The sequence below is a fragment of the Lycorma delicatula genome, chromosome 3 (genome assembly GCF_047948215.1).
Source record: "Lycorma delicatula isolate Av1 chromosome 3, ASM4794821v1, whole genome shotgun sequence".
Classification (NCBI taxonomy): Eukaryota; Metazoa; Arthropoda; class Insecta; order Hemiptera; family Fulgoridae; genus Lycorma; species Lycorma delicatula.
Genome location: NC_134457.1, coordinates 186,547,361 through 186,567,042, shown reverse-complemented (window position 1 = coordinate 186,567,042; position 19,682 = coordinate 186,547,361). Strand labels below are relative to the sequence as shown.

At 27.7% G+C, this 19,682-nt stretch overlaps 1 protein-coding gene across 1 annotated transcript in view; it reads right to left on the bottom strand.

The window, feature by feature from the left end:
• Window positions 1-5,889: 5,889 nt before the first annotated feature.
• Window positions 5,890-19,682, bottom strand: part of LOC142322288 (protein DOP1 homolog) — a 236,467-nt gene continuing 222,674 nt past the window's right edge. The window contains exons 30-32 of the mRNA XM_075361200.1: window positions 11,976-12,143; window positions 7,291-7,399; window positions 5,890-6,526 (exon numbers count right to left, since the gene is read on the bottom strand). Coding sequence (XP_075217315.1) covers window positions 6,344-6,526; window positions 7,291-7,399; window positions 11,976-12,143 — 460 coding nt within the window. The 3' untranslated portion in view covers window positions 5,890-6,343. The remainder of the gene's footprint in view (window positions 6,527-7,290; window positions 7,400-11,975; window positions 12,144-19,682) is intronic.

Here is a 19,682-nt window from a genome sequence, read left to right as displayed (position 1 = left end):
TTCAAGTCAATTATCCAAAATTAAAAGTTTTAAGTGAGCTAGAAGCTGCTGGATATAAATATAAACCATGATTACAGTTCTCTAAACTGTCATTATGAGTGTAAAACAGTGAAATGACATAACAATATGACAAGAGATAAAAAAAAGGATAATGTATGAATATCTTACGTAAAATAAAAAGTACTGGCCTCAGGCATAAAAATAAGAAAAGCAGAGAATCTGTTAGAAGAAATAATATGAAATACCATGTTTTTAAAATAAAGGCTTTATACAAAATTAATTTCAAGGTGTTTAAATAACAGATGCACATCAAACTTCTTGCAAATCTTTTACTTTGACAAGCAAAATATTTGTAATATATTTTCAGTGAGTAGGCATTAGGCTATGGTCAAACAAATTTCAAGTTACTAAAATTGCACTGTAATGTCATTTTTTAAAACAGATTCTTGTACATCTTATAACATTGCAGGAAGCTGGACCGATAAATAAACTGGCACATAATAATATGTAGCATCACTATACTGATGACTTAATTTACATTAAAGTGAAGATACACTACCTATTTCTTATTAATGCACACAGTTTTGTAATCTAAAGCTCTATAACTACCATTATTTCAGATATCTCAACATTAATTAATAAAATTAGTCCTATGTAAGCAATTCAGAACTAACTCTAATTTGACAAATATTGCTCCTTAATGGCTACCACTAAAAACTTTTATATAAAAAGATACACACTATATCTCTAAAGTGGAGGACAAGCAAGACTGTGAACTGATGCAAGACAGGGGAAAAGCATAAGTGAATTATTTATTACATCAGTCAGAACTCATCAATGTCTGTACTGAAAAAGGAGAAAAACAACTGTATTTAATTCTATCATAAAGGGTTTTTATTTCCTAATGTATATCATTTGGTAATAAAATTGATTAGATATCTTGTTTTTCAGTATTCAGAAACAGTTCATCACTGACAGATGGACAAATTATTTTGTGTTCTTCACCCACTTTATAATTCCTTTCAAATATTGCAAATTCAGTTGATGTGTAGTTTTTTGTAATGTGTTACAACACATGTAAGTATAAATTTTAATATAATAATTAATTTTTCATTTTTACTGTGTATGAATATAAATCTATTAAGAATGAAACATATTTAATGACTGATTTTAGTACGGTCCTCATACATTTAACGATAAAAAATCATAATATTAATTATATAACAATGATTAAAGTTTATTAGAAATAAAATTATGACAAACAGGAACTAAGTAGTTTATAACATGAACATGTGACATGAAATACAATAGAGATGTGTACAAATAATTTATACATTGTATTAATACCAACAGTGCCAAATGCTTAGTAAATTAAATTATTATATTTCTTATCACTATGTAAATTACACAAATTATTAAATTTAATAAAAGTGAAAATAAAAAATCAAAAAAATTATATTTAAATGAAAGCATTCAACAGAATACCTCAGTATATATATATAGATATATACATACACCGGTAAGCACAATCAATTTATTATAATTTTATCACTCCATGCCACAAATTCCTTATAAAATAAGTATACTTATAATAATTAACACTAAAATATAATAAATTAATACTCAAGTAACATCAATTTAATCCAAATTCTTTAAAATACTCAATCACAAAAAAACACGCTAATGCTATATACGTAAATATATTTCTACTACCGCTAATATTCAATAAAGGATTATGATAAACAACTGACCAATGTAATAACTGATCTATTTATTAAATAAATTAAAAAAAATAATAATCATAAAACTACAATAATATGAATTTTAAACTTATGAATCTTAGTTTCTAATCTTTTATATATCCTATAATGCTTTTCCAGGTCAAAGAAGTTTGAAAATTAAGTGGGCATTAAATTGATCCAATATATTTTGTTTTTAAGTTTTAACTTCTTATTACTCAAGTTTCATTAACAATATTGTATATAATCATAGAAAATACACAGACAGTTATACAGATGTTATAATTATTACATTCAACATGGTGTGATATTTTTCATCAAATAATTCTCTTAATAATAAATAAATAAATAAAATCAACAAATTCAACTCATGAACTGCTGTGACGTGATGCGACTTACAGTGGTCTATTTCAGTGATATTATCAATTCTTTATTAAGGTAGAATATGTACTGTAATCACTTAAGTGTTACAAAAATGAAGGCTTTATGTTTTTTAATTACAAGTACTACAAAAAAGGTTGTATAAAAAGATAAGTATTTAATTACTAATTTTTTTTACTACTATGTATTCTTTTATTGCATTAAAAAATGTGCAGGTAAAAATAACAAAATAGCTGCTCGATCACATTTCCTGGATTAAAACTCAGTTCAATCCTGTAGTTTTATTAAAGTCAGTAACAGGCAGTCCTCAACTAGCACTTAGAATATCATAAAAACTAAACCAGCAAATGTAGAAGGAGATACATTTTCAAGGAACTATATATATTACATAAAACATAATAACTTAGAATAAACTTTAAACTAAATCACAGAATAAATCTTCTGATTAAATGTTAAGCAATCAAATTTCATAAAACTTATGGGTAATAATGTATATCCTTAGATATTGCATAATTATCTTCCTACAAAGCAGAAAATGTAAAAATAAAACAATTAATTAAATTAAGACAAACTGCATGTAAGCATAAAAATGTCTCCACTGAAACAGTCCAGCATTGCTAACAGTAACTGAAATACATATAAATGAAATTATTAACAGAATGATTATGGAGAAAAGTACACTGTAAAAAAGTAATGATCGCATATTACTAAATGCTAAAAATAATAATGGAGAAACAAAATATAAAGATTAATACAGCAACTAAAAAATTGAGTACTTCAACATTATTTCAAAGCACTATTTTTTTCATTACCTTCTGACAGAACTCTCTGATAGATTCTTGACAAATAGGTGAAAACTAACTTTACACAAACAAGAGAAAGAATGAAAGAGGTTTTCTTTCAGAACAGCCAAAACTGTTGGCTGTTGGAGATAAAAAAAATTTTTTCTGAGTAATAAGTAAAAACGAGGAAATTGATAAAATTAATTTAAAGAAGAACCAAACAAACCTGATACTTTAAAATGAATACCTTTTAAAACTTAAGGCTTTCATAGTTAATATTGCCTGATAGAAATAATGTCCTAAGCTCTAAGATGGGTTGATGGCCTACTATATAGAACTGTTGAGAACTGCAGATGAACACAAAGGGGTGTTTACCACATACTTTTTTACAATTCCTTTTCTTTTTTTCTTTTTCAACTTGTGCTAAAGAAAAACAGTATATCTTCTTGCGCTGTATAATATCTGCATTTACAAGTAAAGTATCAATAAATTATTCAAATTACATCACTAGTCCATAAAACAGGAAATAAGGATTTCAGAATGAAAAGGAAGATTTTTAAACACTAATTTCAATCACAAAGGAAATGAAAAACAGCAGTATAACAATCTGTATGGTGGAATATGCATACATCCAAAAACTATTAGTGATACTTAGTGATATAAAAAGAACAACATATAGTAAAATAGATGAATTTGATAATATTGAAATAAAATTGATTAGAATAAAATTAATAAGCATATACAAAATTTATTTGTAGAATATCAGTATTAATACAAAAACAAACAGTGTTCACATCAACAAAAGGCTTCACAGAATGAAAAATGTCATATATTTTTTAACTTCTAATAAATTATATCATCATAACAGAAAGAGATTAACTAACACAGAATAACTGCTTGTTTACTTGCATATAATTTTTAAACCAACTCAACTATTCAGCAAGAAGGTTGATAATAAGGAGAAGAAAGAAGCTTGTGGGGCAGCCTCAAAAGAAGATTAAGATTAAGGGTTAGTGTATGCTACAGCATATTAGTTTTGTAGCTGAAGTATTGTAGAACAAGAAGAAATACATGTGTTGATGTTAAAGACTAAAAAGTAATACATAAGCGTTATCACATTAACTAAAATGAATCTTAGTTTTAAGTTCGGGTAAAAATTTTCTGTGATGCCATGCCATCAGCTTTGCTTTATCTCTATTATAATTAAATTAATTTTTACGTAAATCAGAGCACATAACATTGCAGGAAATACAGCAATATAAAAATATTGTAAAATGGCAATAATTTTCTCTCTAAGATCTACTTTTTTCACCTCTTGTTTACAAATGTTAGCTGTGAGATTCATTAACTCCATAGTATGAAATGTACTTCACTGAATTCATTCATTCAATTCATTACATGAACATAATCGACATATTATATAGACCCAAAAATCTTTATGGAACACATGAAAGATAAATTTATTTACCTTTTAAAACGAGAAATGTCATTTTTTCTTCTTATTGTATCAATCGATTAAGTGATTTGTGTATAACAAAGTTAAATTGAGGAAATATTTTATAAAAATTCATTTTCTTTTTAATTCACATCAGTTTTTTTATGTACCAATCAAGGATGAAAAATATTTTCTTAAGTAGAATACATACTATCTTCTTATCCAAAACAGGTTACTCACTTAATTATAAATATAATAATTATGTAAAGTTGTAAGTATGTTTACAGCAGAAGAAGAGTGGAGAAAAAATTGGTGTGCTTAAATGTGCAAGAATAGAATAAAAATATTAAAAATGTATTAAAAAATACAGTTATATTCCATTAAGAAGGAAGTTACAAAAGTAAAAATGTTTGATAGTTTTCAAAGTTCAAGGGCCAGTTATAGTAATATGAACAGATTTTAATAAATACAGATAAAAGAATAAATTCAAGGAAATCTGTTCATAGCACATGCAAAGCTATGGGTAGCAGAGGACCACCTGCATAAAATATATATCTTTCACAAATAAGTCAAATATCAACTGCAATGTCGATCAATTATTACAAAGGCCATCTGATTTATAACAGAAATAAATTTTATGTTATTACTGATTTAATGTTTACTTTATATAAACTATTCATAACTACTTCCAATAATAACTATATAAATTCTTTTTTTAATATTTTTTTTAATACTTTTAACATCTCAAGAGAATAAATGCCTTGATATAGAAAAAATAATTTCTAATACATTATGCAATATAAATAATCTGAAAATGTTTATTTTACAAGCACTTTTAAAATTATTTAACTATTTTTATTCCATATATATATATATATATATATATATATATATATATAATATCGTCTCTAAATAAATTTATTATGTATGAAATATAACTTTAGTAATCACTCTTTCATTATAACTGATGAATTACTAGGCAATAAACAGAATGACTATTTATCACAAAACATATATACATATACACACACACACACACACATCCATACATATACTCACAAAATGGAAGCAAAATAACTAATTTATAAATACACACAGTAATTTAATTTATAAAAAGAGATACGCAGTTTTTATTTTTTAATAATGAATTTCTCTTTTTTCAGTTATAAAAGTTTTAAATTCAACAAACATTTCTCAATTGATCATAAATTTAAAACACGTTTAATAATTACAATAATATAATATTAAAACAAAATTTACCTGCATTAATCAGTAAAACTAAATAAATGTACAATATTATATTATACACTAACAAAGAACATATAATTAGTTAACATGAAACATACACACAATCCTTTTTTTTTTAAGTTTTACACGCTTATTAATTAGTAAGTTGTCACTCCATGGAAAATAAGTATAATGAAATAATATAGATATATATTCTTTTCAATTAGAAGGCACACAATTTATGAAAATATGAAATTAAGTATCACATGTATCTTAATAAAAAGAAAAAAATACACGAGAAACTAACAAATAAAGAAGACAAGTCATGAGTCATGAAAATTCTAGACATAATAAGAAATCCATAAATTATACCAATATAACATATGTTAAAAAAGTCATGTGCCTGTACTTTATATAAGAATAACTCTTTTCAAAGAAATTACTATTAAATTCCACATATGCACAGTACAATTATTTGTTGTATTCAATAGTTATGGTTTACTTTTACGAAATTTACTGTATCATTAAAAAAAATTATATATATATATATATATGCATTGCCAATAATATATTAACGAGCACTCTATCAACACATTTCCTGTAAATTCAAAAATAAATAGAATGAACACACATATATACATTTATACATACATTAAAAAAAAAATGTATATAAATATGTATATGCATATGTACATATATATTACATTAAATAAGTGTATAAATATACATACATACAAATCAACAATTACTACTTTTTTTTAGCATTATTATTAAATAACTTATCGAGCAGGCATTGGTTCAAGAAAATCTAATTCTACTTCTGCTTCAATTTCAGACATTGTTAAAGCTTTATTATACCCATTACTCATGGCCATAAAAAATGGATGCAAATCTTTTAAACAATGAATATTATTCCCTTGTGGTAATAATGGCTTATTCTCTTGTACATCTGCTACTCCAAACTGTAGACATAAATTATGAAAAATAAATTACTCATCTTGAAAAAATATACATAAACTTAAATAATTAACAATAAAACAAGCCAATGAGTGAACCAAACTAAATCATGTCATGATAAAAATAGTGGTGAACATGCAGTAAAAAAAAATAAACATTATTTTGAGGGTACGTCAGTAAACAAACTTCTTAATTATGCAACACACCTGGAATGTTTCTAGAAACAGTCTCCATAAAAATACTGCCAATGATCACATTTGATTAACTAGTTCCAACAATTGTCAAGTTAAACAATATTATCAGGTGTAGTTTCTATTTGGCTGTTTAATTAAAATAAATAAAATATTATGTTTAATCTAAATAACTGCTAAACTGCAAAAGGCAGTTATTAGTAGAGGCAGTTTGTTATTAATATAAACTACATATGAAAGTTGGAAAAAACTCCACAGTATAATAAATTAAAAAAAAAAAAACTTTGCAAATACAATTATCTTCTAAAAAGTAATTAGCCTTGTCATTTCAAATAACTGCAGCAAAAGAATTACTTTTGAAAATATAACTGAAGAAACAGTCATTATAGAATATGAAAAGAAAACATTAATTACCTTAGTTTTTAAAAATACTGATCCTGCAAAAATTTTATATTATATGGACGAGTGGAAAGGTAAAAAGAAAGTATCTAATTTCATTTTAAAATATAAATAAGAAATTACAGTATATTGTTATATTATATTTAAACTATTATTTCAAAAAATAAAAACATTATTACCTTACAATCCATTAATTGAGCAATACGAGTAACATGGGGTATAAAATCAACTTTGGTCTGCTCACGATGTGAACTAACAATCTGACTTTCTACAAATGCCCACCGATACCTGAACAATAAAAGTATAATATTTAATAAGAAAAGATTATAATAAAAATAAGAAACACAATTATAATTGTAAACATTGAAAACAACTCTTACAAAAACCAACTAGATGTTTTTTTTTTTCAAATCAAGAAAACTAATTACAAAATAATCAAAGTAATATAAAAACTAATGAAAAATCATTTTTAAATCAAAATTTTTTCATATTAGAAAATATTGTAAAACAAAAATGTTTTGTTTCATTTTATAATTATAAAAAAAAAAAAACACTGCAGCTGACGGCAGATATTTTTAATATCTACCATTTTTTTTTATTTTTTATTTTTTTATTTTTAATATTATTTTGGCCATTAATGAACATTTTTTTTGTGTCAACAGGATGAAACATAGTAAAATTTCACAGACCTATTGCAATAGATATTTACATAAAATAACTTGCTTGCATATCCCAAATGAACACCTTCGTTAGAATCTTATAAAAAGCAGAATTCATTCCATGATATACAAACACATATTTATTCTGGCGCTCACTGACTTTAAGGAATCCACATTCACAATACAAATTGCAGTTAAAATATCTCACAACTATTAAATTAAAACTATTCCGAGGGTGGGTCATTAATAATTGGAAATGTAGCTATAAATTTTACTTTAATAAAAATAAAAAAACCATATAACATCATTTTTCAATATAGTCTTCTTGTTTTTTAATGCACTTATTCCATCATTACATAACTTCCTTTATGCCTTCAGACAAAATTGTATTGGAGGTATGCATACATAATTTACTTCATTTCTTGGTTGGAGATGAATTGACAGCTTCTTAACGTCTCTTTGAAAAGAGCAAATACGTGACAGTCTGAAGGAATGAAATCAGGATTATGGGGAATGAGCCAAAATATCAAAGTTGATTTTCTGGAGGGTTTTTACTACGTGGGTGGCAATATATGGATGCGCATCATCATGTAACTTAAAAATTCAGACATTTTCCTTAGCATTTGCTTTGAAATTAGAGGATTCAACTTTTTGAACTGGCAGTTCTGGAATTCCTTATATGAGAATGTTACAGTACTGAACCTTGAAAAGTCTTAAAAAGCCATCAATTTTCAATTAAAATGATCAATTTTCCAACTGATGTCGTTTTCTGAATCTTTCCCTGGTGAGGGATTGTGGATTTTTCCATTCCTCACTCTACCATTTACTCTCAGACTCAAAAAGGTATATCTACTACTTACTATCTGACTCAAAATGGTAGATCCATATTTCATCACCAATGATAGTTCTGTTCAAGAAAGGATTCGTCATCATCTTAGGAGGCAAAATTTTGTTGACAGAGTTCAAGCACATTTGTTTAGGGAGGATGAGTTGTTTTGAGACTCATCTTGCACAACTTTAAAGTCCATTGAACTATGACTCATTTGTAGACCATTTGCCCCATTTAATCAATAGTCACTTGCCTGTTTTACAGTACCATGACACGTACATATTTAATGTAATTAACAGCTGTAATCGAACATAGATGGTTGACAGGCTATTTCTTCAAACATAACATCTAAGCGACCATTTTTTTAGCTTTTTAATCCATTTGTAAACTCTATTGTGATAAGACACTATTTTCATAGTATGTTAGAAGTCTTAGATCGATTTCAGGCCCTGATATACACTGTCAGACCAGAAAACAGAACACTACAGAATGCTGCTTGTTTCTGGTGAAAACAGAAAGTGGTTAATATTATAATAGAAATAACAGAACTGACCTATAAACCTTAAATTTATGCAAAAGTGTTAAATAAAAAACAACACATTAGCATCTGTGTACAATAATGGCAATGTTGCCAAGAGAAACACAAATACATACACTATTGATTGAGTCACACTTATACATCCTTAAAGCAGCATCTAACTATGATCGTTACATTTTTATATTGTAGATATAAATTATATCATAAAATATGTAATAATAATGAAATTAATGATAAAGTACAGTGTAAGTCTGTCATGACAATAGTTGCCTAAATCAAAAATTTCTTATGCTTAACCCATTCAGTGATCTGATACTCTCCTGACTGTTATTTAAAAATTTTCATGCATGCTTTTGGATAAATCATATTAGTAAAATACAGTAATACTACTAAAACTACATAAATGAATAAAATTATCTGAACGTGAGGCATATAAATAAACAAAAGAAACAAACATTATAGCAAACTATAAAATATTTTAAAGAAATTTAAAAAAAGTACTTTGTTAATAGCCTTTACTCACTTTGTATCTTTTTGTTTATCAGATAAAAAGTGATTAAGCTTTTATGCAAGCTTAATTAATAATGTTGGAAAAGCTTATAATTATTTAAATACCAATTACTATTTAACAATTAAACCCTTATGTATCATTATATATTTTTTAGTTTGTATTTTTTATAATCAAAAACCCTTTATGAATCATGAGACCTAGTCGATGGTGAGGGAGCTAGTGCTCAGTGAGGCAGTCGCTGGACCGAAGGTGTAACCATATCGGAAAGGTATCAGTTGAGAGCCAGACTAAGGAATGATTCCTGAAAGAGGGCAGCAGCTCTTTTGGTAGTTGTTAAGGGCGTAGGTCAGGACGACTTAAACGGCACCATATCGACATCACTCAGCCCTCTGAGTACTGCGCAGCTGAAAGCAATGGAAAACTACAGCTGCTTTTTTTTCCCAAGAAAATGAAGCTCTCTGCATTTTCATATAGCAATGATGAAGGCGCCTTCCTTAGTAAAATATTTCGGAGGTAAACTAGTCCCCCAATCGAATCTCCAGGTGGGGACTACTAAGGAAGGGGTCACCAGAAAATTATGGAGGTAGAAGGATTTTGTTATTTGGGAAGTAGAATTACTAAAGATGGATGAAGAAGGAGCGATATAAAATGCCGAATAGCACAGGCAAAATGAGCCTTCAATCAAAAATTAATTTAAATGTCAGGAAAAAGATTTTTGAAAGTGTACGATTGGAGCATAGCTTTATATGGAAGTGAAAATTGGACGATCGGAGTACCTGAGAAGAAAAGATTAGAAGCTTTTGAAATGTAGTGCTACAGGAGAATGTAAAAAATCAGATGGGTGGATAAAGTGACAAATGAAGAGGTATTGTGGCAAATTAATGAAGAAAGAAGCAATTGGAAAAATTTAGTTAAAAGAAGAGACAGACTTACAGGCCACACATATTAAGGCATTCTGAAATAGTCGCTTTAGTATTGGAGGGACAGGTAGAATGAAAAAAATTGTTCAGGCAGGCTAAATTTGGAATATGTAAAATAAATTGTTAGGGATGCAGGATGTAGAGGGTATACCGAAATGAAACGACTGGCACTAGATAGGGAATCTTGGAGAGCTGCATCAAACCAGTCAAATGACTGAAGACAAAAAATAAAAAAATAATCAAAAACAACTTGTTCAACCCAAGTACAGAACTAAAATGTAATTCTTATACGTATTGACTTTAGAAAAATCATTTTTCAATTTATGTAATTTTTTCTTAAACAAAATCATAAATTACATACTACCAATAACAACTAATATATTTTCACTTTATCTTATGTTTATTATGGTGGTTTATCATAGGCTGAGAAAGTGTTCAATAAGGATAGCATCAAAACAAACCAGATATTTCCAGAGCGGGTTAAAAGGATGTAAAAAAAAGAGTGCCATATATATATATTTATATTTTATTCAACTAATCATGTCAACGTTCCTTATGTAATGATCCTTATGCATTTCATAATGTTCTCTGGCTTTAATAATCTAAATCAATACTTAATAAATTTTAGCATATTTATGTGAAAGTCATTTAGAGGCCTTTAATTAAATGACTTGTTTTTATTATAATTTTTATTATTAGAGGGGTCACACTATACTCAACTGATCAGATGCCATTAAAATCAATTTAAGAAAAATATTCCTATTTGCAATAGACAAAAGTTCAGGGTACATGGAAAACTGCCTTTATAATGTGCTTCTTGTAATAAGCTATCCAATTCAAATTTACAAACCTTTTATTTATTATTATTTTTTTAGTCATTTGTATAATAAAAAGAATAATAAATATTTTATTCCTCTACTGCAAAAACTGTTTGTATATGCAGATGTTATTAACTACAAAAATATTGTGTTGCAGAAACATACACAGGCCAAACCTAAACAAGAACTACGGGACATCCCAAAGAAAGTATCATTACTGTTAAAAGATATATTATCTTATGAATAAAATTACAGCTGATAACCAATGAATTGTGTAGAATTCAGATCCTGTCCCAACTTTTTCTATTCATACAAATAATACTGAATTTTTAACAAATATGAGTGCACTACAGCCATATAGATAGAAATCTGAACGACCTCAGTACAACTTGCATTAATTTTCTTACTAATATTTGTACAGACTCAATAGAGTTAATATGTCAAAAATACAAATTATATCATAGATGGAAAATTGTTAATTTTTTTTTTTCATGAAACATAAATAATTTAAAGCACTTAAATTCTGATTCAATGATACTGATTATCTGCATAATTACATTTAAGTAAGAGTAAACAATAAGATACATACATCTGGAACTGAGGAAGTCTGTCAGCCGGTAACTGAACAGCTAGTAGTAGTAACTTAGCAGCAGCAAGCTGTAACTGCAACCAATGAGGATGACCATTTGCATGAAGTCCATTGTTGCTATTCACAACCCATGACCAATCCAGAGCAGATAACAACCTAATATGTGAACTGAATAACATAAGACAAATTGGAATAATAATCAATAAAAAAAATAAATTATATGAATGTATTGGGTTAAGTATGGGTTGACATTCATTCTTTTGATTAAATTTTCATATAATAAAAAGTTTATTTTAGTATCTTTATAAAAACTAATATTTGATAATATAATAAAATTAGTTTATTTTATAATAAGGTAGTAAGTGAAACCTTACAAAACTTTGTACAACATATTTCTTTCCAAAATATAATGTTTACAAATAATAGTAAAATTTTTATTTACAATGTTAAGATTTCAAGTTGAAAAACTCTAAAAACATGTAGATAGTTTTAAAATATCATTGCCTAGGAAATGGAGGGAGTTGCTTAAAGCCAAACAGCAAATTCTACCTATCACTAGTCTAGCAAACTTAACACGTAAAATGATTCATATTATTAAAGAATAAAGAAAAGATTAGCTAACTGACTACAACCAAAAAAAAAGAAAAGAGCAATACATTACATTTCATTTTGAGTGAGAAGGAGAAAAAATCCATTTAACGGAATTGCATAATTTTCTCTAATGCTTCATAAAACAGAAAAGAGAGTGCTAGTATGTAAAATTTTCTAAACTTTATATTGGTCCTGCTTATTTTAGTATACAACTACTATGCAGATATTTACTACTTGAAAAACCGATTTTTGATCCTCTTTTCTACCTCAGAAACAATAGAGACCTTTTTCTAACCAAGTGACTGATCCCTTACTACATAGTACTTAATAAACATTCCTCAATAAATGACTGGCTGTATGTAATGTTTATAAATGTGTCCTGATTAGTATGTAGAGAAATTTTATATGCTCAAATTTTTGAAGAAATTTTTAATTTATGTGTATGTATGTGTCAGAGGCAAATTGAAAAATCAGGCTTGCCGAGCGCTAGATAATTTTTCAGGCTTCCTGTAATGAGTCCATACAACTTTAGACTAATTAGAAAATGTGCATTTGCTCATTAAAAAGAAACAGAGGTAAATAGAGGTCCAATAAAAAGCATTAATGCTTATAAATATAATCTAACCAGACTTAAACTATGCTCGCTAACCTTGAATAGCGAGCAAATCAAGTGTAGGTTAAGTTTGGTTAGATTATATTTATAATCTCTCTGCAAATATTTCCAAATACCTACTGATTTGGAAAAAAAAATAAGCAAACAATTGCACATCTTCTAACTAACCTAAATGGTATGGGCTCATAACAAGCTTGAAAAATATCAGGGTGATTAGAAATTGCTAGATAATGTTCCAATTTTCCAGGTACACTGCAAAATGTTGTAGCTGTTTACAATAACCCTCTTTTTCAATTCGCCTACAACATGTATATGTATAGAATTTATGCATTCATTAGTCATTTAACAACGTTATTGTACTTCAAACCTAAAAATAATTTGTTTTTTGTGACTGAATTTTTCTGTAGTACATTACATATGATGAAAACTATGGGAGATAATAGTTCTGGGGACCTGCTTTATACAATTTCTCAGGTCAAAAAACATAAGAAACCATCAAGTTTACCCCTTAAAAATTTCAGTATGACTTCATTTCACCGGGAGGGAACTGAAATCCGGGTGAATTATTTTGCTAGTCATAACTTGATATCAAAGCGTTTCGGACATATATTTGTATGAACTTTTCTCCTTCTTTCAAGCTCTAAAATTAGTTCCCAAATTATTTCCCTTTCTTCCACAATCACCCCATGCATGTACATATATATATATATATATATATATAATGTTTACACACACACACACACACACACACACCCACACCCACACACACACCCACACCCACACATTTTATTAAAATTACATTTTTCCAATTTCTACCCTCATTAAAAATAAAGTTAACATACATAGTTGACAAACACAACTGTAAGAGATTAGATACCTTATTTTTTTAAATTTACATCCTGAAAAAAGCTAAGTTCTAAAACAAAGCTAGGTTATAACAACTCCTCAAAAATGAGAAGTGGATTAAAAAAAGATTAACACAAAAAAAGTGCGATCAATTAGAAAAATAAAAACCTATTACAAATATAATAAAAAGATATCCCAAGAAAAGGAAGGTAACACATATGAGGGGATACACAAAAAAAGTGAATTATTAAAATTTTTATTTTATAACATTTTGAAAACATCAATTCCCTTCAAAATATTATCCATTAGATGATATACACTTGTCCCAATGGTTTTTCCACTGCTTGAAACATTTTTTAAAATTTTTTTAACTAATGCTATTAAGTGTATCCAGTGATTTTTTTTTAACCTCTTCTACGTACTGAAAATACTTTCCCTTTAGGTTTTTCTTCATTCTTGAGAATAAGAAGTCGCAGGGGGATAGATCAGGCGAGTAAGGGGGTTAGTAACCACTGTCATGCTGTTTTTTTGTCAAAAACTGGTTGATTTTCAATGCTGTATGGGCAGATAGGTTGTCATGATGAAGTAGCCAGTCTCCTGATCACCACAATTCAGGTATTTTTTCTCACTGCCTTGGACAATCACTTCAGCACTTGCAGATAGTAGTTAGTTCATTGCGGTGGTCTGAGGAGCAAATTCAATGTGAACAACTCCTTTGATATTGGGAAAAATCCATCATGGACTTCACATTTGATTTCACTTGCCGTGCTTTTTTTTTGTCTGGGTGATGATACCGTCTTCCACTGGCTCGACTGCTGTCAAGATTCATCCCCTATTATGACTTCTGACAAAAAATCAGGGTCAGTTTGTGCCAGTTCTTTCAATTCCTGGCACTCTCTCTGGTCATCGGAAAGCAGTTGTGGAACAAACTTTACTGCCACTGCTTTTCATGTTCAAATTTTTAGGATTCGTTAGAATTCTTTGGCATCAATTCCAGAAAATTCCACTTACACTTCCTCCAATTCATCGACTTGTTCTGTGACTATCAAACTGATGTCATCATGTACCTAGTGGGAAAAGGCAGCACTGCCAATCCACTTGCCTACAAAAATAATTTTCGTTTTTTTTTTTGTATCCCCTGATAATCTAATTAATCAATTCTAAAAATTAATATTTAACTAAATTGTAAATACCCTTTTGCTACAATAATATTACATGATATAAATTAAATTTCATAACTTGATTACAGCAACAAAACAAAGAAGACAAAAACATCATAACAGAATAAAACATCAGTTCATGTGTTTTCCATTAGTGGAATATCCATAAAATATTTAACTTTTAAGCCCCATTATTTTACATTATTAGTACTACTTGTTTTTATTACACAATATTATCTTAATTGTTATGTTTAAATAATGTCTAATATTAATCAACAAGTTTCATTTTTCATACACTATAATCAAATTTAAAAAAATTTATTAAGTTGAAAAAAAGTGAACAGTTACTAGAGATATGAGTAGTCCATTAAATCTAATAAAAATAAGAAGTTTAATTACTTTTTATACAGAATTTTAATGAAACTTAGTTTTTATTAAAAGGAGAACTGAGTGAAAAATTTTTTTCAGATAGATATTCTTTTCACAATTTTCTTTTCTAGTTAAGCCAAAACATCTTCTCACTAAGAGAAAGTGTTTCCTCACCAAAACACCTTCTCACCGATTGCCAAACTATATTGTATGTGTTTATTAAAAGTTATACATAAAAATACTTTTTTAATATACAAGGCTAACATGAAAAGAAGCCAAAATATGTTAAGTAAAAAGTGAATATTGAGTTACATAACACTAAAGAAGGAATAACTTTTTATGTAAGATAAATTCATTAAAAAATGAAGTTTTTAGTACAAGTCATGAAATTTCAATATTTACTAAAAATGAACGTTTTCATACAAAAACAACAAATCAAAAAATAAAACAAATCATGTTGAAGAAATAATAATGATTTTATTATTGTTTTTATTTTTAGGACAAATAGAAAAATATAGCTTAGATCTGAATTAAAATATTCAGGTTAAGGTTAGAGCTTAACAGACAGCTTTATACAAGAACATCTGACAGTTTGGCTATTACCTACTGAAGATGCAACAATGAAAGATGTCAACGATGTTGTTTTTGTGTAACATTTTTTTTAATGTATCACTTTTGATTCTTAATAACAGATAGTAAAGAATTCAGAACTTGTCTTAAGTGTCTTATAACTGTATTATAAAGAGAAAGGACTGTTTCAATAATCTGATGGTTCATGATTATTTTAATCTTTTTTTTAACAAATTTTACAAATTATACTGGAGTATTTGAGAAGAAAAGATTAGAAGCTTTTGAAATATGGTGCTATAGGAGAATGTTAAAAATCAGATGGGTGGATAAAGTGACAAATGAAGAGGTATTGCGGCAAATAGATGAAGAAAGAAGCATTTGGAAAAATATAGTTAAAAGAAGAGACAGACTTATAGGCCATATACTAAGGCATCCTGGAATAGTCGCTTTAATATTGGAAGGACAGGTAGAAGGGAAAAATTGTGTAGGCAGGCCACGTTTGGAATATGTAAAACAAATAGTTAGGGATGTAGGATGTGGAGGGTATACTGAAATGAAACGACTAGCACTAGATAGGGAATCTTGGAGAGCTGCATCAAACCAGTCAAATGACTGAAGACAAAAAAAAAACTGGAATTTTAAACTCTTGCAAAAATTAAATACATTTTTACTGAACTAAACACATATACACAAATTACTTATTTTAAAATAAACATTTAAATACTTTACTGATGAAGAGAATCTAATAATTTTTTGTATTCATAAATGTAAATAATTGATGAAAAGCATCTTCACAATTACAAATCAATGTCACAATATCATGACATCAATAAAAACTATAATTACTAATTTTTTTTTTTTTTTTAATAGACCATTCCTAGAAGAGCTTTTACTTCTACACTGGTAATGAGATGATTTTTGGCTTTGGAAAAATATCATACCCAAGCTATGAATAAATATGTGATCTTGATACATCAGTTAATTGTGTAAGCACTGAAATACCAAGGTGGTTTTGTTAAAAAAAAGACTTGTTCGACTATCAATATCCATATAAATAACTGGAAAATGAGTTAGTTTTGCAACAAGCAAAGATAAAGATACGATTATAATATTATAATTAAAATAAATAATCATTTAAAATTATTCTGAAAAGTTAAGATAGCAATTTAAACACTCAGTAGTGGATGTATATTTCCATTTCTCAGCAGCTGTTTTTGTGCAGTATCCTCTGTTCAGCATACAAAGTCTGGTGTTTATATCACTAATTCAAAAATATCACTCAAAATTTTTTTAATCTTTGATCATGAATCTGTCTTCTTTACTTAAAAAGGAAAGTTGCTTTAATTTATCAAATGCTTATACCTATGAGAAAAGAATGCAAATTGTTGGGAAACAAAGAAAGAACTGGAGCTGATGTAATTATAAGCATATTTTGTCTAGAACCTGAAACAGCTAAGAACAGTTATGAGAACTGAAGTGTTGATACCTTGACAAGGCTAAGGTACAATAAATCCCCCCAAAAAATTAATTAACAAATGAATTTGCCATTAATACATATTTTTTCATAACTATTTATACTATAAAATTTATTAGCATAATTTCTTACTGAAATTTAAAAATTTGTCTTGGGAAAACTTAAGAATGTCTATAGCCATTAAAATAATAATAAATCACCCAATACCTAAAAATGATTGAAAATTAATAATAGTGAGTCCATAAGAAAAATGTAATGTTCAAAAGCAACGTCCATTTATCTGACACGACTATCAGCAACAAACTTATAAACAAAAAACTTTCTTGAAATTTATAATTGTAAATCAAAAATGAATTTCGATATTATTATTAATTTTTTCATTAGTAGTATTTATAAATACAAAAAAAAACCAATTACTTATAAATAGACATTTTTATATAACACTTTTGCTAGAAGTCTACTAAAATAAATATCTGGGTGACTAAGTGCCTGTTGTTCTTTTTTTATCAGACTGTAGCATAAATTTGAAACAGAGTGATATAGTCAAATGCTGCTGGGCAGAGGTTGGTATTACAATCTATTATACTTGCTCAATGATTACCTTATATATGTCTGTAATTGTAAAAAACTTTGTGAAATGTCCAGACACACACTTTGCACAAATGAAAATTTACAAGCGGTCTATAGGGAAGATTTTCCACATAGAAGTTTATGTGTAATATAAACATTTTGAGGATGACCATGAAAGGGTTAAGAGTGATGATCAGTCTGGCAGGCCTTTAAGAAGCAAAATTGATAACCACTTTATCATGTTCTTATGCTAGAAATTCACTGAATCAATATTTGTGAGTTATTTAAAATTTTGTTTCAGTTCAGTAAATTTTTACAAAAATTTTAGGCATGAAAGCACACCAGCCAAGATTTGGCTGGTACTGACCATTAACAGGTCAGTCTTTCAACTGCTACTGATCTGTTCTGCTTGAATGCTTTCAAAAATAAAACATTTAAAAAAATCATTAATGGTGATTTATTGGTTTATGGGAATGATCATGAAACTAAAGTTCCCAAACTCTCCAGCAAGAAAAGAATGAATTGTCCCAAGAAAACGCATAGCATAGATCCAGTCAAGATGATACTTGAAAGGCATTATTTACTTATTTTTTATTATTAGGGAATCATAAATCATCAATATGCTCCACCAATTCAAGGAATGCATGAGAAGGATTGCATCAACATTTATGAAAATTTTTCTCTAGTGGCTAGCATTGCATGAGTGGCAAGTATACCAAGAAAACACATCTGCTCATGAATCACATCTTGTCCAGCAATTTCTTAAGAAGCATCAAATTCAAAAGTTCAGCCATCCTCTTCCTCAGATCTTACATCCTGGGATTGTTTTCTTTTCCAATGAAATATTAGTCTTTTTAGCAACATGTCAATCATAACAACCATGTTCACAAGTAAAAGAATAAAATAGTATTAAGAGCAAATCATAAGAACAGGGAACATACAACTTATGTAGGATGCACAGTAGGTTCTAACGTCAATCCTTGCCTAGCTGCATATGACTACATTGCTCAATTTCAGGCTTATATTGCCAATATGGATATTTTTAAATAGAATTTATATTCTAACACTAAATGTACAACACATCTGTATTCAATGTAGAATAGCATACTCTTAGGAACAGTAATGCTAGTCTTTAGTTATTCTCTTTAATCACAGCGTGTTTAATCTTAATTTTGTACTTATGTAATTTTATTTTTGCTTTTGTTTATTTCTCTTGTTTTGCTTGAAAAAGATTATTTTTGACATTATTACAAGTAATAGTAACAAAATTAAAAATAAATATAATTAATTTTTGATCGTGTATACATTTCATTTTATGTTTAATGAGAGTTTTAATAATACGAACTGTACATAATTTTTAATAATTAAATTTTAACAGTTTATAATTTTATACACTAAAATGATTTTTGATTTAATCAACAAAATCCATTTATTAATAAAAATAACATATTCATAAAATATTTGTTTCATATAATGTAATTTTAAAATGACTTACATCAGAATTATCTGAAACT